The sequence below is a fragment of the Cyrtonyx montezumae genome, unplaced genomic scaffold (genome assembly GCF_038088225.1).
Source record: "Cyrtonyx montezumae isolate F1298 unplaced genomic scaffold, pur_monq_1.0 scaffold_12, whole genome shotgun sequence".
NCBI classification, from domain to species: Eukaryota; Metazoa; Chordata; class Aves; order Galliformes; family Odontophoridae; genus Cyrtonyx; species Cyrtonyx montezumae.
The window spans coordinates 4,437,641-4,463,474 of NW_027071848.1; the positions used below are offsets into that span (position 1 = coordinate 4,437,641).

At 36.4% G+C, this 25,834-nt stretch overlaps 1 protein-coding gene across 6 annotated transcripts in view; it reads left to right on the top strand.

The window, feature by feature from the left end:
- The window catches only part of DLG2 (discs large MAGUK scaffold protein 2), a 1,006,374-nt gene that overhangs the window by 620,002 nt on the left and 360,538 nt on the right, over positions 1-25,834 (top strand). For all 6 annotated transcript variants that reach the window (XM_065729952.1, XM_065729947.1, XM_065729948.1 and 3 more), the window contains one exon: positions 8,876-8,926. In XM_065729952.1, coding sequence (XP_065586024.1) covers positions 8,876-8,926 — 51 coding nt within the window. The remainder of the gene's footprint in view (positions 1-8,875; positions 8,927-25,834) is intronic.

The window sequence follows — 25,834 nt, forward strand, 5'->3', positions numbered from 1 at the left end:
TTGCAAAGGTGATAGAAAGTTGAGGATAACATACTGTGTTTATATTGAAATTATTGAGCTAGAGTAATTTTTCAAATAATGTGCAGAGTACAGATTTGATTAATCACCCTGATTTCACCATCATCCTTCTCTTCAGTAGAAGCAGATTGCTGTTGTATTAATAGTGTCCTTTCTTACTCTATAAACTGTAAAAGTATCCAACTGTTCATATGACCTCTTGTTATTCCCCTAGAGGAGGACAAACATAATTTGCAGCTGGTGTTTTCAATGTGATTTTATTTCTTTCACAAACAGTGGCTATTACTTTGAAGGTTTTTTGTAAAATGAATCAGAAAATTGCTTCTATTTTGTTCTCCAGGCATTTGATTTTCATGTAAATGGACACAAACATAATTTATAGAACACTTTGTCCATATATATTATCTTTGAAAGTTGCCCATCTTTCTTTCAAACTACAGTCTAAATTCCAGGAGCTGTTCTCAGGAGTTAAGAAGACTGATTTCATTAATAGGACAATATGGTCTTTAGTCAGGTGGCGATAAGTTGTGCTGTATTAGCTGCTTCTGATGTGTGCATTGTTAATCCCTGTGAACAAGAAGTTGCACCAATTTTCTTTCTCTGAGCTTGTGAGAAGGAGCAGAAAACCACTTTGAATTTGGCTCAGCTATTCAGATTGTCTTTTGCTTTTTTTCTGCAGCAGAATTAATTGGGCATGAGGGAGCTGTTCTGCTATGCTTTTCGTTGTAGAGCACAAAGAGACTATGGCTTACTGCCCATACACACACTAGAGTATTCCAAGATTTTACTAGAATCAGTGAATCTTTCTGCTGTTAGAAAAGTTCTTGTAAATCAACTAAAATGCTGTTCTATGGAATTCATCAATGTTTGTTAATAAATGTGCTCATGTATATTTTCCTTATTATATATTGTTATTAGTAGTTCAGATATTTTAATTACCTTTTCAACTCTGCTCCCTCCTGCAGATGAATAAATGTAAGATCATTTATACTAGCAAAAGCCCAACAACACCAGTGGGATTGCACCAGTTACTGAGAGTATAGTAAAGTCTTCAGTACTTGTGCCAGAGTTAATAAACAGGGAGAAAAGAAACTAGGAGAATTCATTGATTGTGTTCTGCTCAGAAGCGATAAGAGAGTAAAGGGATGGGAGTATTAACCCTTAAAAGGGCTTAAAAGTAAGTAAAGATGTTGGGAGACTATTTTAAACACAACAGTCTGAGACAGAGTATGCGATCAATTAATAAAATGCAAGAGATTAGATGATATTGGTTAGACATTGTTTATTTGTTTATTTATTTAGAAAGTGGGTGTGCCTATGTATATATAATCATATTTACATATGATTGCTGTACAAAATTCCATGGATATCAATAAATGCAACAAATGGTTTCCATATATCTCTTGCCTAGAATTTTGCTAGTTAAAGGTATTGATTTCTTTCTAAAACCTAGTGACATTTTTATCTTAGGTTTTTAAATGAATCAATCAATCCTAGTTTATGTATTTATTTCTGCCTTTTAATCACTTTACACATAGTTACCAACATTTTAAATAAAATTATGCATATTACATTATTGAACATTAAGAAAATAACCTTGTATGTTCCAAGTTACAAGTGTTTCATAGTTTTAGTTCTTAAAATAGGTCAATCAAGCAACAGCAATTTTCCATTTTTATGTATCTTGAGTGTGGAATAAAATACTATATAGGAAAATCACTTCTAGATACATATGTACTGTTCAGTCAGTCAGTTGAAAAGTTTGGTGGATTCTCCTCTAAAACTGAGAAGGACTAGTGATTTGGGATCCTGAAAAACTTAAAGTTTATGATTTATCAGATGTTACGGTGTCAGAAATGTCAGAAGCGCAGGAGAAAATGAAAAGCAGACTGAGTACAAACTTCTAAAGCTGTATAGAAAATGACCTGAGCTGCACAAGAAAGGATGTAATTTTGCAGAAGAAATGACTGTATCCACTTCTCTGGATAGCACTGCTTCAAATTCTTACATTGATGTATATTATAAATTAAGATTCATGGGTAAGGAATTTTAGGGTCCAAATTATGAAAATCTGAAATAGTTCTATATAATCAGTTATGTACAGGCAGATTCATCAAATGGTAACTCCATGAGAATAATAAAGTACATAGCATAAATTACTCTCTTTTAAGTCCTCTCACTAATACCATTTGTATGGTAAAAACCATACAATTAAACCAACAAGACCTTAGGTGACAGCTTAAACTGGTGGATAGCAAATATGAAAGGAGTTTCTCCTTGTTAAAGAAAATTTGTGTGTGTTAAAGCTGTCATTTGCATAATTCTTCCTTTCTTGATTCTGATTTTGAATAATTTGGAAGATCTAGCCTAAACAGAATTAATACACAGACATTTTTTCATTTCTGTCTACTACAATCACCTTTTGAAATTATGACCTCTGCTTTAATCTGCTCCATGTATTATATATGAAAATGGCAGTTCTGGGATGGGTCAACATCAGGTATGCTGAGTGCTTGCACTTAAAAATATATAGACACATCCTTTTTTAGGTATATATGATTATAAAATGCCTACATTGGTGCTGAATAGGGTAAAGGACTGTGAGGACTGAGAACAGCAAAACAAGTTGGGAAAACTGAAATTTCAGAGAATCTTTTGCTTGGGACAGGTTTTGAAATTAAGGATGTGCAGGTGAAGCACATTAACACAATACCATCGAAGTATAGGAGTTAGAAGACTGTTAAAAGTTTAGATGGAAGAGGTGAGGTGAAAAGCTAATCACAAATGATGCTTTTGTTGAATTAGATAAAATGTTCAATTCTGTATATACATGCATGCGTCTGTGTGTGAAGGAGCAAAACAGATTTGGATGTAGTAAGAAGGTAGAAAGAAGTAAAACATTAATCAGTGGCAGTGGAGGAAGTTTTCATATGAGACGCTGCGCAAATGTTAGCGATGGTCATACCCAGGGTGTAAAGAAAATATGATTTTGTTCTAAACAGAGGGTAAGATGAAATTAGGGAGTTGGGAATCAAATTGAAAAAAAATTTATAATGGTTACTCAATAAACGAGTGTTTTCTATAAGAGAATTAAAATAAGCAAGGGTAACAATGAGGCAGGAAGAAAGAAAATAATTATGTTTGATACACTAACAAAAAAGAAGAAACTAAAATAAAAATCAAGATCTGAAGAAGGATATAAGAGACAATGAAGAGGAAAAGAATAAGTGAAAAAGCACCCATGTGCAGGGTATATGTTGATCATAAATGTGCTGTAAATCTTTGACTAAAAGCTGGATTTTGTTTCTTGGAGCTCTGCTCCAAGACTCATATCTTCCCTAAAGGCTGAGGGTGGTACCTTCACTAAAAGATGAACAATGAGTGATGGCCAAGTGCTCTGTAGACATATCTACAAATCTGTGGAAGAATCCATATACTAGTTGCACTTACACTGTAAGATCTCTTCCTGATAAATTATAAATTTACTACAAAACCATGAGGTCTTTCATTCATGATTCTTCATGCCAGAACAGTTGTATGATGACAAAAAAGTTTTATGTTATGTTACATTTCTGTTCAATGAGCTTAACATATTGCCCTATTTCCCAGCAGAGATAAGGCAGAAAATAAGGAAGTGGGCTTCTTCTGTGCTGTTATTAAAAATAGATGTAGGCTATCTTTTATAAAAGCACATAAAATATACTCAGATAACTGAAAATGACATGAAAAAAATTCTGGCAGTCTCTGGGATGGATCAGAAAGATGGAATAATCATATCTGAAATCATGGAACAGGGGATAATCTTTCCAGTATGCTTATATGAAGTAAGAAAGGAAACTGAAAGCACTTGGAAAACAATATCAAAAGGATATCAGCAGGTTTCTTGAGAGCAGTAAGGGAGCTTTGTTGGCTACTGAAGAAATAACTTTCATCTGGAGATGACCAATAGCTAAAAAAAGATTACTCTTTCATCTTGCTGATATAAAAGAGATAATGCAGGGCAGTTTAAATTTTGTACTTGCCAAAATGGCCTTGGTGTTTCCTAAATGTAAAATGTACTATCTTAATTATGCCACAAAATAAAGTTTTTCAAAGGACAAAGATGTTCTAGGGTACTTCTAAATCAGATACTTGTCAATTTTGCATTCTATGGAGGGTTGGGCAGTTAGGCAACTGATGAAACTTTTCAAGCTAAAGAATCAAAATTATGTGGTGAGCAAAAATCAGTAGCAGAGTAGTTATCTTCCTATGAATATGCTGATAAAAGTAGAAGCAGTAGTCTTTTTTTTCTCAAAGACAGTTAAAAAACAATGTCCAATTAAATATAATTAGAATAGGTTTTGTTGTAATAGGTGTCTACAGATACTGTAATTTTTAGTCAATGCAGTTTCTTCTTGAAAAGAAAGCGAAGCACAAGAACTCTAAATACATCAGTATTATTACAAAGCATAGATACAGTAGTCTTAATATCACAAATGTGTAAAGCCTGAGTGATTTGATGCTATTCTTATTATTGTAATCAATTTTTTTTTTAATTCATATAATGACATCTTCAACAGAATGGGTAAATGCAGTGTCAGAAAGTATAGGAAGAGTACATTAGGCAGTGGATATTTGTTTCAGTGTATGCAAATCTACCAGTAACCTATCAATAAATTCAGAGCTTTCAGCACTTAATTCAAATTCCACATTTATTGACATTCTCTTGGGAAGATCTTTGTTCTTAGAAAAGAAGGACATCTGGAGCCTAAAAAGCTTGTGCTCAACATTCCACCAGCCTTGAGGAGGTGGTACTTTGTACCCTACTGGGCTCGATAATAAGCACCATAGCAAGATCAAATTAAAAACATAGTCAACAATCATGTTTTTTGTAAATAAGTTCCTGACCATATATGGGATCTGGCTATTGAATGCATGGCTTTTGCCTGGATAACACCACTTGATGTCCAGCAAACCCCTTACCAGAACTCCATACTAACTCAGTGCATGCATCCAGGGCTGCAATAAGGTAACGTCGACTTTCTAACCTGTCATTTGGTGTGATGAGTTTTATTCCTCCATTTCAGTGACACTGTCATCAAGTAGTTGCAGAGATGTAAAAACAAGATCAGGAAAAAATAATGCATGTAACAGCCTTAAAAACACAAGAGTATGTGAAAATGATAAACATTATGGATTTTCATGGATTTGGGAATTTGTTTTAAATGTATAGAGTGGAGATTCATAAGGGACTACTTCCTCTGTCATTCTTAAACTTCATTATATGAGACAAACTTCCTGGAAAGACAGAGGAAAATTCTTTATGAAAAGGAACAAATGAATATAAGTTGGTCCAAACCTTTCTTTGATGTTCTGTATGCTGGGCTTTATTTCACTTCTGCTGAAAAAATTCTGCTGAAAAAATAGAGAACATCTTTGGACCTGTTCCTTGTTTCTCACTGATCTGAAAGAAAGTTTCTATACACCTTAGGAAGATACATAGTTTAATGTGGTCTGTAGAAGTGTTTTAGAGTTTCACCAGGAAAAGATTTTGCATGCTGTTATTTAGATAGTTACCACACATTACATCTCTTTCTTAAATAAATGTTCTTATAAAAAGCTGGAAAGTAACATCTAACCTAACAGATGCAGCTGTAAATGAAAAGGAACTGTTGCCTTGCTTTTTCAAGCAGTTATTTTCAACACTGGACTTAACTGAGTAATAGTAACTTGTTCTAAATCACACTCTAGATCCTGAACGTCAAGGTCAGTAGGCTGAGAATTCTTCTCTCATCAAAAGTATGTGGTGGTGATGCTGTTGCTGAAAAATAGGACATCAAAGGCCCTCAAAAGTTACCTAAATACGTTTTGACTCCAGAATCTGTGCCTTTCATAAGGAGTGTAATTAATTGCACCCTCCCATGCATTCAGCTTGTCCTCTCCTTATCCATTTCTGCCACTCCTCTGAGACAAGGTGTTGCCCTCCCTTGGGCATCTTACTGTCACAGGAGCTGTTAAGCACTAATTTTCCCAAGAGAGAACATCAGCTTCCCAAATCAGAGAGTGAAATCAAGAGGGAGGTCATGTTCCTGACAACATCCTAACTAGTTGGTCTTACGGGAAAAGGAGCTGAATCTCAACCTGCATATATGCTCCCAATTACACATGCAGACAAACCCCCAACAACAAATAACTCAAAAATCTCCTAAATCAGACATCTGGTCTTTCACTAATGTATAATTGTAAAATAAATATGGCACCATTAAGTGGGACTTTTTTAATCAGGCTGGACTTGGGAGAATTTCAAAGAAAATTTGTGTAAGGTAAGTGCTCACCAAACTTCATGATTCAATTTTAGACTCTGTACTCAGTGAAAGGAAACTTCGGGGGCACAGTTCAAATAACCTATCTGAAATGTCTAATGCAGGATGAAATTACTTAAGAGCTAGAAGTACCTGTTCCTCTCCAATGAGTATGAAGAGAGCCAGATGACTACCTCATATTTCAGCTCTATAGATAGCAAAATTTAGTCAAGATTAAGGATATATATTGTCAACCTTGCTGATCTGAAAGATAGGAAGTAATAATTCCAAACCAGCATGAAAACACTTGTGATGTCTTTGGCTGAGGAGGAAAATAGATGACCACAAAAAAATCATAGAATCTTTAAGGTTGGAAAATACCTATGAGATCACCTAACCCAACTATCTACCTAGCACCAATATTGCCCGTTAAATCATGTCCTAAGAAACAGCTTGGAATTGTTCACAGATATCTAAAATCATACAGAACATGTCAAATTTTGCTGTGCAATTTAACTGCAGTCTGATCTAAAATCAGTAATCAGAAAATTACTGTAAGCAGAATCATAAAATCACCAAGGTTGGAAAAGACCTCTAAAATCATCCAGTCCAACCATCCAACCTTCCCACTAAACCATGTCCCTCAGTACAACATCTAAATGTTTCTACAACACCTCTAGAACAGGTTTCCTCTAGTTGCAAGAAATAGAAGTTGATGGTTTAGGCAGCATTTTCAGGAGCCTTTTCAGTATGCCTGTATGCTGCTAAAGAGGAGCACCGAAAAGCCAGTTTCAGCAGTGGAGCCATGATTATCCTGCTTAACCGTTGGCTCGCTCCTGGGCTATTTGTTTCCAGCAGGCTCTAGACAGAAACAGCCTTAAGCACTGAGACTTGGCTGAAAACTCACTCTAATTTAGCAGTGTGGGTGCAGCCAGAAAGTCTAAATATGAAATAGTGTGGTGCTACTAACAAATAGCACTGCATACATCATCATTTCACCTGCATTGTGTTCTTGCAATGTCTTATATGAACCTTTATGAAATAACTGTGCTGGTCTTCTGAGCAACCAGCAAGAAAGGACTGTGAGCTACATATAAGCTTTGGAAAAGATCAGTGTTTTAATCTGTATCATTCCTGCTGCTATGGAACCTGGTAAAAGATCTTTGCTGTGATTCATAGAGATTTGAGCTGAACCTTTTTGGAGCTGGGACTTTGGGTGATAAAAGGAACTCCTTAGATGATTGTAATCAAGATATTGTTTGTGTGCAAATACAAATTGAGTATTCAGCTTGTTTCCTCCTCTCATCTTTATATGGAGGTTGCTCACTTCTCATGTCCCTCTTTTTCCCATTTCGCTGCACTAACGAGTTTTTAATGCAAAGGAAAAGTGATTATAAGCAGTGAAGCAAAGACAGCTTTATAGAACAAGACTGAGGAATTGAAGACATAGATCAGAACTATCCACCAGCCCAAGATAAAAGAGAAGTTCATGAAAACAGTGACATATGGATAGCTTTGATTTCATTATCATTAGACAAGAAAGGAAAAAAAAATGGAATAGCTGTTCATACCTAGTTAGGTTTTTATATCAATAGAAGACTCTATGTAGAAAGCAGTGAAGTTAAAACATAAATCTGGAAAATATCCTATAGGAAAATGTCGGCTCATCTCAGTTTTTAATGTGTAGTGTAATGTGATTAGCAGATTGTAGTCCTTCCGGTACCATGCAGTTTCCTTATAATGTAGTCAACTTTGTAGCTTTCTCAAATGCAGCACTCTGCTCATTTTAGAAATTAGGAAACTAAGAAAGTCATGTTAAGTGTGTTGCCTAGAGGGACATGAAAAATCCACGTCAGATGGGAACAAGATTTCAGAGTAACGCTTAGATCAGTATCATGTCTTCAGATGATAGATTTCTTGTCCAGCACGATCCATTTTGGTGCTCCACATTTTCTAGTTTAATTCATTTTGACACTGGAACACAGCATAAGAATTTCATTAACATTCTTTGCCTTTTTGCTCTTCAGCTGTCTGTTGCAAAGGTCCTCTGTCATGTTCTTGCCCTAGGTTAATATAGTAAACAAGATATATTTCAGCATATGTACAGTGAGTGATTTTCACATAAGTACTATGAATTTCCTGTCTGATTTTCTATTGCAAAGTAAATTGGAGATCTGAAGGCAGTGAATAATTAATCCTTCCTCACTTTGTGAGAAAATTTCTAAGGGGCAGTTCTTCTGTTTTTGACATAGAACTATTGCCTCAGAAAGTATTTAAACTTTTGCACAAAGTCCACAAATATCCTGTATCAAATATCACTCATGTTATGTAAATGGCTTAGTTATCCACTATCACGGAGCTTTAAATAGTGACTTCTACTGTTTTCAAGTTTGTAGGCCTGATTGCATTGCCATTCAAAGCAGAGGGGAGCCAAGTAGGACATAATTTAAATACTCAAACCTCTGTGTTGAAAAATGTGCTTCAGTATACTGATTACACTGGAAAACCTGTACATTATCCCTTACAAATTACCTTCCTTGTGTATTTAAGGAATTTTCTGATTTTGTTTTTTTTAGGTCAATGGAACAGAAATTGAATATGAATTTGAAGAAATTACATTGGAAAGGGTAAGTGCAACTTATTCTTCTAAGAAAAAATAATCTATAATAAAAATAACACAATTGTTAATTAAATGAAAAGTGTTTAAGAATACAATCATTTACATTTTGAATAAAGATGTTTAAGTCTGAATTATGAAAATGTGAATGATACAACAGGATAAGCCTATCGTGTTTTTAAGATATTCCAGGTATCCAGAATGCTTTTCTTCTTAAAACTGCATACATTCTCAGGTGTGTAGAAGTGTGAGAAGAGACTACGTCAGATGGAAACTCCCTTTTCATTTGTGATCTGGAATTGTAGATGCCTCTCTTAACCTCCTTGATTTCCTTTCATAGTGGAAGACATATAGTCTTAGTTTCTAACATACAACTTGCATAACTGTTTCTAAATTTCCACTGACTACACAAAAGCTGTAGACCATATCTAAATGTAAAGGATATCTTTATGCAAGTCTGAATTGTGTGAACTACAAACAGAGCATGCACCAAAGACTTTGTTAGTAGTGTTGTTTAGATGTAGCACAAAATAAATACATCTAAAGGTTGCATTATACCATATCTTCCTAGATTTGGTGTTTTTTCCTCGTCTTTTGGTTACATGTCTGTTTCCTTTATATTACCAACTTTCTTTGCTGGAAGACCAGAACCAGATGGGCAGCAATATTGTGTGAGCAAGAAAGTCTAAGCTTTTCACGTATCATAGTACTTACATGGACTGCTAATGGATGCAAAATTGCCATTGCTGAATGCCTTCAGTATTCTACCAACATGCTGGTAATAGGAAGATTTATAATTTTGAAGCAAACACAGTTAGGATTCATTCTGTGAAAAATGTTTGAGTGCAAGGTCAGATTTATCAAGATGTGACTGTTGCCATATGAGCAAATGCCTGTAAGGTAGCAAACTACCATTAAATAAGATGCTTGGATTATACAATTCATTGCACTTTTTCTGCATGTTATATTTTTAATTGTCCAAGATAATGAATTTCATAACCATTCAACTTATAGGAATTCAAGATTATGTTCTCATTGTTTTGCTCACTCAGGCAAATTACAAAAGAGCAATATATCTCTTTACTACAGCCATTCTTATAACAGATAACGTATAAGGTTATGGGCACTTTTTTATCTACTGTCTCTTAAGTTATTCATGCATCACTAGTTATTCATTGGACTAGAGTTTTCAAAGGTCACTGAGCAGAACACATGCCTCCTGGGTGATATTTTGAAAACCGATTCTTTTTTTTTTTAATAAATATGTTAGTTATCACTGTACATACTGCAAAACCATTGTGATTTGCCCCTGCTCTACCTTTCTGATGCAGGTAATTTCTTGTTCATCATATGATATCATATATATCAGTTAGAAACTGATAAACAGTTAAAAAACAAAACTACAGATTTTAATGGAGGACATTTTAGTCGTTTTCTGGATGCAGCTGAATCTGTGGCATCTGATTATTACTGCTTGAAATGTTCCGTCACATGCATCAGTGTTTTGTCTCAAAGGCAGGGTACAGTATCTGCTGCTTTTTGTATGAGATATAATACACAAGTGATTGCGTTTAAATAGTTGTCATTTGTTAGATTAACAGCATTATCAGAAGAAAGCCATTCTCCATGTTGATTACCTATTTCCTCCTAGAAGCCTTCTTTTAGAAATGAGATGGAAAATCATCTCTCTCTGTATTAAATAGCAAAGCCACAAAATGTATTAATGTTGCTGCTGATCAGAAAGAAATAGAAATGCAGTTTGCCTGTATCTCCCAGTTGGTAATAAACTTTCCATTTTAATCCAGTTATCTAAGTTACACAACTCTGCATCCCAAAAATCATCAGATACTTATTTCACTTTTAACCACGTTTTGAAATGATCAACATAATTGACAGGATTTTACAACAAAAAGATAAATTGATTTATGGTGTGTTATGACTTCTAAGGGAAAGAAGGATTGATTATATAACAGCATCTCCCAGTGACTGTAAACTTGGTAAGGACACCACTGAGTTAATTTTAGGAGGTCACGGGAATCTGTGGGATGTATTCCTGAAGAAAGTTAGTGGCTTAGATGTGATTCTCACTATGGATGAAGAGATGGCTCCATCTCTTGGGGTAACATAGAACAATTGCACTCACGTTGACAGAATTTGTCCCACATGGAGATGGGGAGAAGCAGAAAAGTCTGAGAAATACTCAAAGGAAATATTGCTTAGGGGCCAAGGAGGAAGTTAGTGCAACCTTGCTGAACATCGTCAAGCTGCCTGAGTCCCAGCTGAGTTAACAAGGAATGACTGCATGAAAGTAGTTGTCTTCATAGAAAGCTTGTTTTATTTTCACTCTCTTTGATATCATGTTGTTCAGTTGTTTCTATTTAAAATGTTGTGTCCTAGTTTATGGTTTAACAAGACTTGGGGTTTCGAGCTTGAAAGCCCTTATAGAGAGCTCACAAAGAGGATGAATCTGGGGCAGATCCAACCTAAAGCTGTGATCAGTGCTGTCCCAGGAGTTACAGAGGTGGAAACTGTACCTCTGCCAGCCCGTCACTGACGTGCTTTTATCCTTCTGCTCTTCTTCATCTGTTTCAACCACTCATCAGGTATTCTCACTGATCCCTGAACCATGAGGATCATTGTTAAATGAGCTCATTTAGAGCTCTCTTAGGAGTCTACTTAAGTAAAACAAATGCTCAGTTAAAAAAATTCCAACAAATACTCTTTTCTTTTTAAAAAAAGATTATTTTATTTTCTTCAATTACTTCAGAAAATCTGTGAGTTTCTCTGCCAGCTTGTGGGCATAAAATGCAGATCCAGGTGTACATGAAGACTTGGTAGTTTGTAACAGGTTATAATACCCAAGTGCACACTTAGAAAAAATTCCTTACAATAAGACATTACTTTTCTCTACATTGAATATTAAAGACACTGTAAAAAGGAAATTCTACATAAAATGACTTGTATTAGTGTGATGGTGTTAGTTTTCATATTTTAATGCTTGAAAAATGTATCCAGGGCAATCAAGAGACTGATTTGCACTTGTAAATAAATCAGTGTCAGGGTAAGGGATAACTGAATAGAATCTGTGACAAGTCAGCTAACTTCTCTAAGCTAGAAGGTAGCTTTAATTGATTGACTACTTGATAGAGCTCTGTACTCTGAGGCACATAATGGAAAGAGGGTTTTCTTAGACATTAATGGAATATCAGCCAGTATCAATAGCTACCTAAAGTGATTCTCGTACTGTATTTAGCACTGATGTGGCCTCACCTTGAATACTGCATGCATTTCTTGGTTCCATAATATAGAACGAACTTTAAAGCACCCAGTGGGGGTAACAAAGCTGGTAAAAGAGTCTGGGAGGAGAGGCTGAGGACACTTGAGGCACTTGAGTTGTCCAGTCTGGAGATGAGAAAGCTAAGGAATCAACTCAGTGCTCCCTACAACTCCCTGAGCAAGGGAAACCGAGGGAGATCCTGGGCTCTGCTCTGACGAGACACAGGGGAATGGCACATATGTGTACAAGGTGAGGTTCAGATGGGATGTTAGGAAATACTTCTTTACCATGAGGGTAAACCTGAAACAGGTTTCTAGTGAAGTCATTGATGTATTCTAGAGGCATTTGAACAATCCCCTTAATAATGCACTTTAACTCTTGGTTAGTCTTGAAGAAGTCAGGCAATTTGACTAGATACATTTGTGGATCCATTCCAGCTAAATCATTCTATTCTATCCTATTATTCTATTCTATTCTATTCTATTCTATTCTATTCTATTCTATTCTATTCTATTCTATTCTATTCTATTCTATTCTATTCTATTCTATTCTGTTCTGTTCTGTTCTATAGTAAGAAATACAGTAGTTGCTTATAGATTTATGTTTGATTCATGTCAAGATGAATGTCTGAGTTCAGATCTCAGTACTTTTTGTTCATCTAGTCTTTAGATGCTAAACGAAAAAGAAGGTGTTTATGATAAGTATATAATTATACATTATTATATGTTTCAGCATTTATTTATATTCACTGTATACATATACAAATGAAAGGATATGAGTTGTTGTGGGATAGAGTGTTTTGAAAATTAAATTTATTTCAGACCTAGCTTTTTATTTACTTGGCCCCTTGTTACCCTAACACAAAATTCCTACTGCAGTATTAACTGTGCTGTTTTCATCAGTCATTTTTGTAAAAATGTAGTTGGCAAAGCAAAAAGAGGTACTTTCCACTGATTGCTAAAGAGAAATGAGAACTGGATTGTTTTAAATGATGCAAGGACTTTAATTTGACTCAATGTCTTATTTTTATATCTGTTTGTCTTGATTTAGTTGAGATCACTGCTTATATGTTTGGGAAATCAAGTTTTCACTATTTGTCGCTGGTGTATCTGCTTTCTCCTTTTTTAAAGTTTTCAGGAATTGATTGCTCCTGAAGCAGCATTCTTTGACCTCTCAAGTAGGAGATTATAAGACAATGCAATGCTGGAATGGCCTCCTTTGTTTAGTTCAAAAATAACAGAGTGGAAGGGAGTAGTCAAGAAATGGTCCCTAGAAAGAGATATTTTCAAAGTTTAAAAGTGTGTACCATAGAAGTATTCCTTTTGAGTCGATAGATTGCACAAATCAATATTCAACCATCAGCAGTCTCAGTCGAATGGTCTGACGACTTCCAACAGAAGAAAGTAAATCTTTTAAAGTGAGTATCCTTTTGGTCCTGCAGAGCTCTTCCAAACAGAATGTTGTTCTCTGAGTCCTTATTTCTGCAGAACTGTAGATGTTTTCTTCCCATTTAAGAGCTTTCTGTCTGGTTGCCCTTATTACATTTTTTTCTTTCCTAACACCTCCCTCTTCTCACTCAGAATAAAAGTTATTCTTGCAGCACTGAGACTAAATTGTAATTGAAACATATTTTTTTTCTTATTGACCAATTTATATCAGATTTATTATAGAGCAATGAACTATGAATACTTTGCGCATTCAAACTCTCTCCCAGGAATTTTTGCTAGTTCCTACTACAAGAAGAGGAGGTACTTATCTATGAATCTATATTAGCAAACACAAAAATAGTGTTTCTCTCTCCGTCTCTGAAAGAAAATGTTTCCATAAAATGAAAGTATAAGTTTAGTGCATACACTGTGGGGGTGCTTCTCTTATGCTTTCTAGTTCCAATCACATTTTAGGTCTGAGATACAAGAGATTATGAACAGGCTGCCCCTAGAGGTGTTGGATCACCATCTCTGGAGGTGTTCAAGAACTGTGGAGATGTGGCACTGAGGGGCACGGTTAGTGAGCATGGTAGCAATGGGCTGACAATTGGATAGTAGAGGTCTTTTCCAGCTGTAATGATTCTATGATTCTACAATTCTGTGCCTGATTCTTGTGCCAATGGCTGTTGTTCACCTTCAGACACTTGTTAGCACTGCAAAGCATAAGTTCCCTGGCTGTGGGATGCAATGGTTTAAGTGAAGTCTGTTTTCTGTTTTTGTTTCTCTCACCTTACTAGATTTAATTTGACCTGAGGTTGTACAGGAGCAAGCTGATGAAAGGAGCTAAAGGAACTTGGTGTACAGTGCCACCACCGTGGCATGGAAATACCAGGCCAACATTTTCCAAGGCACCTGCAGAATTTGTTTGCTTTAGTTCAGTGACCTAAATTAAGGTTCCTTGGAACAGCCTAATTCTTTTGTAACATTACTCACCCAGAATGTATGACTTTCTGTCAGCTCAAAGCAGCCCTAATTTGGCACTTAAAATAAAACTAATCACTAGAAAACTTTGTTCCTTGTTCTTATTTTGCCAGGGAGTAATTATGCCAAAATTATTCCTGTGTCTATCGCTGTGCATGCCATATGGGGACCTGATAGCTGTGTGCCACTCTGGGGTCTGCATGGGAAAGCAGAAAAGAAGGAACAGGGAGAGCTGTGAATTTTGAGGAGCACCAATTACTGCCTGCTGGTGTTAGTGGTCATACTGCACAGTCAGTATCTGGAACTGGAAACTAAATAATTCCACCTTGTTAGTATCATAGAAACAAATCAGAGAAACCTTTCAGCTGGAAGTGACCTTTAATGGCCACCTAGTCCAATCCCCTGCAATGTGCAGGGACACCTACAGCTGATCAGGTGCTCAGAATCTCATCCAGTCTCCCCCTGAATGTCTCCAGGGATGGGACACCCACCACATCTCTAGGCGACCTGTTCCAGTTTTCCCAAAAGTGGTGACACAGTCAGGAAAACTAGCCTATCCTCTTCAGATAGGAATGATCTGAATTGCCTTAGATGTACACTGCTGGAGGAATTTGAGTTGTCCAAAGGAGGTGATACAAATAATAATAATAATAAAAATAAAGGCTTTCCAATCATCTTCTGTTTACAGGGATGATTTACTCTATATTTCATCACTGCTACAGCTGTGTAAAGAGTATATCCTTTACCAGCTGGAGACTGGGAGCACTTCTCATCCCCAATATTCAAAAGAAAAAAAGCTTCTGAGACCTAAAAGGGAAGATGAAGGAGGCAAAAGACTGTAAGAGACTGAGGAAAATATTTCAACCTCTACTGTTTATGGCTATGCTGTGATTAGGAAAAAAGGCTGAAATGATACTATGCATTTAGCTCCCTTCAGGTACATAACAAATTACTTCATATTTTCATCTTTTTACCTGAGAATCTTGCTTTTAAATCTAAATGTCTGAATAATATTGCACGGATGCAGGCTAGGTAAAATCACATTAGCATATTCCTTTGGATTTATCACTGCACTGAAGCACCATGCCATTTAAACTCCTCTGAGGGCATTATCTCAGTGAAGGATGTCCCCTCTCATGCATGTGTAATAGCTTTATATTTCAGGTAGAAAGAATGCATAGTTTGGAATTACATTGGATGGTTCATGCTTTCCAAGGCAAAAAAAAAAAATTGTATTACTATGAATTAGGCTTTTATCTAGTCATATGTTTATTTCTTAAGATCTATATGTTCACTGGTTTTAGTAATTGGTATAGTGGTCTGTGGGGACTTCTTTAGGTGAGAGGCTCACCATGTGTTTCAGTAGGTATGCAAGTTGAGTTTAAACCTATGAGTTTGAATTAATTACAGTTTGAATTAAGGTGGGAATGTTTATCAGAGTTTTCCAGCTGTGTGAAATGTTTCAAATTACTAAACATTTTTTTTGTGAAAGCATGTTGTGGTATTTTGGCGTTTTCAATAGTATTTGGAGCTTTGTGCTCAAACAAAATTAGATTGTTCGAAGATTTTTTTCTTATGTAATGCATCACTCAACATATTGAGCCTTTTTTGTTGTAGATGAGTATAAAAAAATGTCATTCCTCATTATACTGAACTGTAAGCCAGAAGTTGTTTAAAGTCCCACATTGAAAGCTCATGGTGAATTTGTTCAGAGAGAGTGTCAGTGGAAAGTATAGATACTAGAGAACCACTGATACAGTACCAGAAAGTACTGTCAAAAAGAGAGAATTATTTTAGAAGCCACGGTAACCAAAAAAATCCAGGTATTTCTAATGTTGTATATTTCATATTGGAAAGGAGGAAAAGTTGGAAAGGTAAGAAGCATTTATTCAAAAGTTTGAAAGTTAGCTCTGTGAGTACAGGAAAAAAAAAGTGCTTATCTCTACTTAAAAGTTATCCCTTTATCAAGATCACAGAGACCTTGAGTTATCTATTATGTGAAAAGTGATCTCATGCAAGTCGGAGCTGCCTAGAGGCAGCAGTCTGCTGCTGTTTCTGTTAAATTATTATTATATTGACATTTTATTTTTCAGGTACTATCACTCGTTTATTGCCTTTCTCTCACTTTCTAACTTGTTTGCTTTCTCCAGAATGCAGCATATAATCCAGCTGGGTATATTTAATCATTATTTACAGCTTTACATGAAAATTCCATTTACTTTCTTGTAGCTCTCAAGGATGTGGTCTTTCAGCTTATTTACTGCATTATGTTTAGCAAATCAAGTCCAAGGTTGGCTTTATTTTAGACCCGTTTAGTGTTTGGAGAATGTACGTCTACCTCTGGCTTCTTTGTTCATTTAAGGAGAATAGAAGTCAATACAGGAATGCTGTGTCCCAGTCCAATGTAGAAGGTTACTATCAGCAGAGTGAAACTCCCTCTGAAGGTACAGATAGCACAGAGGGTTGTTTTTTATTGCTTTTACAAGAGCTAGTTTACAGAATTAGTTAAATTTTACAGAGTTAATCCTACAGAATTTTGCCAATTCTAAAAGGAATAGTGAACTGTGCATTAGATAATGTTGGTCTAATGAAACAGGAGAAACAGGGCGGCCTTTTGGAGCTGTCCATCCTAGTCCCCTCAGCTGATGAAGGAAAGTAGACCTTTACCCCATGCTTATGATTGCAGCTTACAGTAGGCCATAATTTTGTCTAGAAATGATTTTTCAGTAATAAATCTACTATTGATTTTAGAGATTAATTCTGATGTAGGGGTGTTCTGAGTTTGGATATCATTCCAATTTTCAGAAAGTGCAAACGAATATTTTACTCTACACAGTTCTTTTCTTGATTGGCATAAGGTCTGTTAGTAGAAATCAATCTATATGTGTCACCCAAGCAAACCTGAAGTATTCTGTCCTGTGATATTTCAACATGGAGTTGTATCAGAGGAGGGGCAGCTGGGGGGTAGGAAAAGTTTAGATTTTGCCCCAGTGAGTGGTGGGCATGGAACAGGCTGCACAGCCCCGAGCTCCCAGTGCTCACAGAGTGTTTGGACACTTCTCTCAGATGTTGGGTTCAAGTTTTGGGTGGTCCTGTGTGGAGCCAAGAGTTCATCTCATTGATCCTTGTGAGTCCCTCCTGACTCAGGATATCCTATGATTCTAAATCATTCAGCTCTAGTCACAAGCAGAACAAGCAGAGCTGAAAATGAGAATGTATGCCATGTACTTCAAAATAAACAGAGCAGTTCTGAATGAAAGCTACTGGAACACCGACTTGAGAGTGTGTATACAATAAAAAGCAGTGATATATGTTCAAGATATTGATATATGTAGATAGGAATCCTTTTGGAAACAGTATTGCAGGAAGAAATATGACAAACTGAAGGTCTACAAAATAGTGGTTCAACTCAGCTATCACTGAGTTTTGCAATTGGCATTAGAAAGTAATATGTAGATTTAAAATAACATGTACATTTAAATAGATGAGAAAGAGGAACTTCAATTTACTGCTAGAAAATGAATCATTCTGGAGATGATAGTAATCATCTTGCAGCAAAGATGATCATTTTCAAGGAAGGACTTTTTAAAAGCCATCTTTGATGTGCTGGATATGTCTCTTTAGAAAAAGCAATATTTTTCATTGCAGAAAATTGTCTTTCATTTTTGTTATTAATTTAGAATCAATTGTAATACATAAATTAAGGCCAGTCAACCTTGAGGAATTGCTATTACATTTTGTTAGAGTATGGCATTGCAGAGACAGGGAGAAAAAAAGGAAAAAAAGGGAGGAAATAATTCATTGGTTCACCCAGTCTGAATTCCACAACCAGCACTGCTATGCATCATGATATAGAATACTGCATCATAATATAAATATCTAATTTCCAGTTTGTATGCACTATTGTCATTATTTTCTGTTCTTACGCATCTGTATTTGAAGCAGCAAGATCATTTCTCTTCAACTTATAATAGCCATCCAGCTTCCTTACTTAACTCTTGTATAAGGAAGAAAACCTCTTTCTCATCAAGAGGGTCAGGATTTGGTCTGGTATACTTTTTGCAAGGTAATTTTGCCGAGGCAACAACCCACTATCTAGCATTAGGATGCTCTTTAGAAGGGTGTGAGATAAACATTTCCTCTCAAATTTTGTCCCTGTTTAAGACTGCAACTAAAAGTCAAGTGACTAAGGTAACTTAAAAGTATGCTGAAGTAGTTGAAAAGAAATTGTATGCTGCTCATGCATGTTTTATATTGCAAGATACTGCTTTACCCTAAGAATTTGACCTAGCTTGTGAGTCTCAAGCATAGCTTGAAAGTCACCTTATGCAGCTTTATGTGATAGATGAATTCTGACTGAAATTGATGAATAATTTATTTTTTGGAGTGGTTTTTAATTTTGCAGAATTTAACTGGTTGCACTCAGAGCACACTGTACACTCCTCACTCTTCGTCTGCAAAGCAGAAGTGCGGTTCCGTAAGCATAAACAAACTGTGAAAGTTTAGTTCATAGCTTGCCATTAATGGGAATTAAACTGCAGAGGGGAAAAAAATGCTAAAACAGATTATGAACTTGGCACTCTCATTTTTACCAATGGGAAAAAAATGCTTCAAAGTGAAAACATTTATCTTAACTGTGATGATTAAGATAATGTACCAAATGTTTATATTGCACCTCACGGTGATGCAATAAAACTTGAGACACGGAAAAGGTGGCCAGCTTTAAATCCAGGAAGAAAATAAACATCTACTCGGATGTAGTCTAGTAACCTATTTATTGCAATATGCTTTGAAGAGCGCACAGTGAGAAATGCCAATTACACTGATATTAACAGTGCAAAATTTAAAGAAGTTTAGGAAAAGCAGGAAATAAGATTGTAATTTTATACCTCTGAAATGTCTGTTGAATTTTAAAAAATGCTGAAATATATGCACCATCTACATCTATATTCAGTGTTCATTTAGAAGTGAGAAATATTAGCTAAGAAAGCTTGTACGGAATATTGTCAAATGCAGTCCTAAAGTAAGTTTAAATACTTGACAAATGGATATCTTTATAATATTTCTAGAGGGCTGCAGTGCACAGTGAGGAATTTGTTTACGTTTTGTGGATAAACATATAAGAATATAAAAAAACTGAACACTGAAAATGTATTTTGATTTTTAATCAAACAGAAATGCTGTATATACGGAGATAACATTTTAAAAAAATGTGTTTGGAGATGTCACATTAAGGTTTCTCATAGGAAATGTGGAGATCTGTTGTAATTCAAGCAGTGTGGGGAAGTGCATTTCTGAGAAAAAGTTTAGATATGGAATATGACATTCCTAGGTGTATTCATTATACTGTGGCTGAGGGAGAAATGAGTTGAGTCATAAGGATGTGTGCGCATGTATAGACCTACAGCTGAAAGGAATTGTAACTGCTTAAAGCTATAAATTTTATAGTAACAAAAGCCATTAAAAATCAATGTCTTCCCTGAGTTTTCACCTCCAGCAATGCCATTACTCATCTCTTCCAGCAGCAGATAAATATCTGTCAAAAAGGGATGAGGAAAACTGCAATCTTTCTGAAACTTCATTTCTAGTTTAAATGGGTGGAAAAAAAATCAGATAAATCAAAATGTAGTGAGGACTTAGAGTCTAATGAAGTTCTATATAAATAAAGCTCAAAACCATCTTTAATTATGAGATGGGGCTAGGGCCTTTATTTTTTTTATCTGATTTCTAGACAAGCTGGTTGATCAATGTCCGCATCTGTCATGCTGAGTTTTCAGAATGCCTTTGAACGCTGAAGAAATTTCAGAGAATTGAAAGAGAGCTAATGCTGTGGCAGTCCTTAAAAAGGGCAAATGGGACAGTGTGAGTCATCCTGTGTCTGTGTAGGTCAGAGAGGAAAGAGTGGCAGGCTGTGTTGGGTGAAACACAAGTGTTCTTAAAAAGGTCAGTTCTAAAGTCATGCATCAAGAAAGGGAGCACAGCCTGTATACAAAATCAAGTGCTACTGCTTGGATTCGTTGCAGTGAATCTGCAAAATGTCCTGGGACTCCTTGGCCTGTCAGAAATTGAACACAAATTTTCAGTCCAGTGCTGTAGGGGGGAAATTTAGGTTAGGTGTTAGGGGGGCAATTGTCACTGAGAGGGTGGTGAAGTGCTGGCACAGGTTGCCTGGAGAAGCTGTGGATGGCAAATCGCTGGAGGCACTCAAGGCTACAGTGGATGGAGTCCTGGGCATCCTGATCTAGTGTACACTTTAGTGATTGGCAATTGTACCCACAGCAGGGGGTTGGAACTAGATGCTCTTTGGGGTCCCTTCCAGCCCGAGCTATACTGTGACTCTGGAATTCTGTACTTGAGGGCTGTGGAATAACTTTTGGGATGAGGAATAGAACAGTCTAGGAGCCAGCATTTAAACTGTTTGGAATATCCTGATCAATTCTATTACTTGAAAAGGATACTGATAACTGAAGTGTGTTAGCCTTGAGGATGACTGGGAGTATGGAAAACATCCTCTTAGTAATAGACAAAACGAAATGCACTTGCATGGGAAATATCCTTTAAGATATTGTTCCTCATCCTACCTGGAAGGAGAGGACTAATACTGATGTTTTTATGTTGAATTTAGACAGGTTGACACTGTGCATAAAAGTGTTAATATTAATTAGCGGTGATAAATGAGAGTGACGGGATGAAAGTTTTTGGAAAGGCAAAAGGGTGTCAGGCAGAATGGAAGGAAAAGGATTTTAATATAAATACTAATATGGAGAAATGAATGTAAAAAAAAAAAAAAAGGTTGTCAAATGCAAACCAATATGATAAAGGACAAAAGTGGACAGCAGGATCTTGGTGATAAGGTCATGTTCAAACACATTAGTTTATGTATATGTGCGATACATAGCTGAGTATGTATATAGCCCATACAAGCAAGACAAGCAGAATGCTCAGAAACAATATAGCATACTTTAGCTGCCAGACTTCCTTTAATTTATGAGAAGCAAAAGACATTAAAGATAAAAAGGCATATGGTTTTGGCTTGTTAAACAAGTTCTCTGGGAATGAAAGGAGATAGACATGTGTTTGGTTTTCCTAATAAAGGGGAAAAATGCAAGGCCCACCATGGCTTTTGCCCCCTTTTTGGAGTCATTTCCCTACATAAAGAAGAGAGATTGTGATAATTTTCTCCAGAGATAATTTAAGTAGGTCCTACAGCCTGTATTAGGCAGGAGTTCAAGGTAAAAGATTCAGTTGTGTTCTTTCTTTTAGATTAACTTTGAGGCATTGATTGCATACTTGGACATAATTAAAAAGGTGACATTTTTCAAAACTGTGTCTATAAATGAAATAGTTTTGTCATGTTGTTCTGAGGATGAGGATACTTCAGGTCACTGTATCATAACAACTGTTGTTAAATGTTATCATTTTAATGGTAGCTGGAGACAGCAGAATTTAATCTCACAAATTCTTCATGTCTACTAGATGCTACATCAGAGTGTCTTCACTGGAGATCAGTCTGAACTCCATATGGCCAAAGTGATTTTTTGAAACCTGCAGGATAAATAGGCTTGAGCTTATTCATATTTGCTTATAATGCAGTGGAGGAGGAAGGATATATAAAAACCTCAATAAGAGAAAAAAATAATGTATTTGTGAAAAAGAAGTGCATATTGAAGACAGTTGACAAGAAAAAATATACACTTCAAGTAAACGTCATTTTAAAATAAGAATAAATGCTAGACAAAAGCAGCCTACCTGAAGTGGAAATAAAAGCAATGACAGCTGTTATGGGACACAAATGTATGCTTTGGAAATTGTCAGGTTTTTATTCCTGCTCTATTATTCCTGCTATGCTTAACAAGCATTTTGCTTGTACTATAGTTTCTTAGGTAAATCTACTCTCTTGATACCATGGCTAACTAGCAAATGTGATTTATAGATACAGGAGCTCCTTAGGAAAAGTGATTTGTGCAGACCCCTTTTTATGGTTCACTGGAAAACAGAATATATGTATGAAAAATGCACAAGTCAAAGTGAGTAATGAAGCACAGCGCAGCAACCAAGCTGAATCCTGCAGGCCAACTGCTCTAAAGGGAACACAAGCACATTAACTGTTTCTCAACAGAAACATACACAACAGTCCACTGACAGGATTCTACTGCGATGCTAAATAGAGTCAATATACTCCGATGTACCCTGTAGATTCAGTGTTAGCCTGAGGTTCTTTCCAGAGCAATACATTCAAAGTGTAGTATGCCCATAGAAGCATAAAAAGCTCTAGTGGCCAGGTAGGTGTAAAATGGAAAAGTCATGAGAGGATGATAGGAGCTTGGAGATGGTGGAGCAAAAAAGCCCCACATTAGTTGGGTTATTTGCAGGTGAATTTTAGACTAATTTTAGACTGCAGCTTAGGAGAAAAGAAAGATATACTTCAAAAACTTAATGGCAAAACAATATTTTTGAACTTTAATTTGTAATTGGAAACAGAACTGTAAACATTGTTATAATTTCTTTCAAAATTCCAATTGTAGGGACAGTGTGTAAACAGGAATACCTTGGAAAATTCCATCAAATAGCAAAAGCAACATGTTTATGTATTACTCCTTGTCTTGAGGTGTGGATGTGTATTCCTGTGGTGATGGTGGTGTTTTTATACTTGTTTTGAGTATGTTATTGTTGTTTGTTTCTTTCCAGCCTCTTACTGATATACTACATTTCAGAGGCCTTTAAAATATGGCGATAGTTGCTTCTTTTCCCTCTTTCCATCAGAAAAGCAGTTGCAAACAAATGACCCCTCTCCACACACACACCATTTATTTTTGGAAGTTAAAGTGTAAGAACTGGTCATATAAATAATGTTATGAATATGTAAAAAGCAATGTTATCCATCCTAGAAAATACTTGGTAAATGATTCCCAGGACTAGTGTATGCTGTTTTCTCAATTTGGAAAAAAGAACTTCTGAGCATCTGTTGAAGCTGTGTTTGCTTGCTTCTAAATAACTGTTGGGGCCATAAACAGCTGTTACTTCTTTGAATGCAGAACAGTGGTAATGATCATAGTTGATAGAAAGAGTCTGGAAGTTCTGAGTTAGAGGATGTTATTTTATGTGGGCAGAGTATTTAACAGGTGTCCCAGCAAGAGGGTGAATTGTCCAGATAATATAATTCCACATCCACCTTTTCCACGTTTGTGAGTAAGGGAGCTGCTGCCTTTTTTAAAGGTGGTGATTGCAAAACAAATTAAAAAAAAATCAAAAAGGCCAAAATAGCCACATAGATGAAGAGAGGCTCTAAGAAAGGAGACAGACTTTAGCAGGTCTCTTGTGGTAGAGCAAGGGGATAAAGTTTCAAATTAAAACTGGGGATATGTAGACTGGATATAAGGGTTTTTTTACAATAAGGTTGGTGAGGCACTGGAACAGGTTGTGCAGAGAGGTGGTGGAATTCCTGACCCTGGAGATGCCCAAGGTCATGCTAGATGGGGCTCTGAGCACCTGATCAGCTGTGGGTGTCCTTGTTCAACTAGATGGCTCCTAAGAGTCCCTTCCAACTCAAATGATTGTGTGATTCTATGATGCAGTGAAATACAGGCTTCTAACTCTGAAAACAGTACATAGTGATTTTGATAGCAGGGGGTCCATGTGTACTTTAGAATGTCATTGATGCCCTAATTTGACTTCTGTGCTTTCCTGAATTGCTGCTTCTCATAGATCACCACTTGACTTTCACCTGTTGGCATATGAGATTCATGAACTTGCTATCCCTGGGTTTCAATCACTTAAGAAGTTTGATTTCCCTGGGGCACTCTGATCCTTTTCATTTAATAAGGAGGAAACTAAAAATATGCAGTAGCTATCTTTCTGTTCATATCCCACCATTCAGATAGAGGCAAAGTGGTTAAGATCTTAACCTGGGTAGTTAGGAATAAAATTTCCATTTACCAAGAGAACACTTTATTCCTCAGGTAGTTTTCATCCCTTACAATACAGAAAATCTTGAGCCTTCTTTTCAAAGCAGTAAGAGGAAAGAAAATCTACTGACGAGTCAAGAATTCTTAGCTATCAGGGCCAGGAAGGCAATGCAATAGAGATAAGTTGTTTCTATAGCCCGAGGATGTGATCACTCTCAGGGAGTCTGTGCACTGTTTTAAGTTATTACTAGTGCATTTCTAATTAAAAAAAATAAAATAAAATCCAGCCTGAACTTTAGATACTATATTTTATAGGCAAGAACAGATCTGGGACTACCTGGTCCTCAGTGCTGGAGGACCAAGGTTAGGGAAGGAGACTGAGGCAACCTCATTGCTCCCCAGAGCTCGCTGAGGAAGTGAAGTGCAGAGCAAGGTGCCAGGCTCCATTTCTGGTAAGAAATGACATGATGCAGGAACAGCACAAATCTGTACAAGGTGAGGCTCAGACTGATATTAGGAGAAATTTCTTCACAATTTATTTACAATTTCTTGACCCTAATAGGGATCAAACACTAGAACAGGTTTCCTAGTGAGCTGGCCAATATTTCATTCCTGTCTGTATTCAAGAGGCATTTGGACAATGCCCTCTATTATTTTTTAGCATTTGGATTGCTCTGAACTGATCAGGTAGTTGAGCTACATGATCTCCAAAGTTCTCTTCCAACAGAATTACTCTCCCCTCCCCTCCCCTCCCCTCCCCTCCCCTCCCCTCCCCTCCCCTCCCCTCCCCTCCCCTCCCATTCCATGCTAGGCTATGCCATTCTATTTTGCACAGTCTCAGTGCGTACATAGAAAACCAGATTTCTCATTGAAGTGCTGGGTTTTAGAATTCCAAAGATTTGCTAACACTGCCATGCATCATACTGTTAATGATACTTAATTTACTGACTCCTGGACTGTAGAGAAGGGAAAAATATTTTGTTTTCTTTTTTAAATAAGGAAATCCTTATCTGCTCCATGGCTATGATGCAGTAGTAGCTGAAAAACTCTTGCCAGAAATTTTTACATATGGCTTGAAATCTTTCTTTTTAACATTTGTAACGCAAACACATCTGGGAAACTGTGGTTGGATTCATATACAGAGTTTTTGGCAGCATCCAGAGCACTTTTGGAAATTATCTGAGTTGTTGGAAACAATTGCATTGATCAGAACAAATGATCCAACCCTCTCTTGGAACAACAAGGCCTTTTAAAAGTGCATTTCAAAGCTTTTAAGGGATTTGAAGGTCACAGTGTTTGCATCACAGAAAATAGTGTATGCTTCAAAA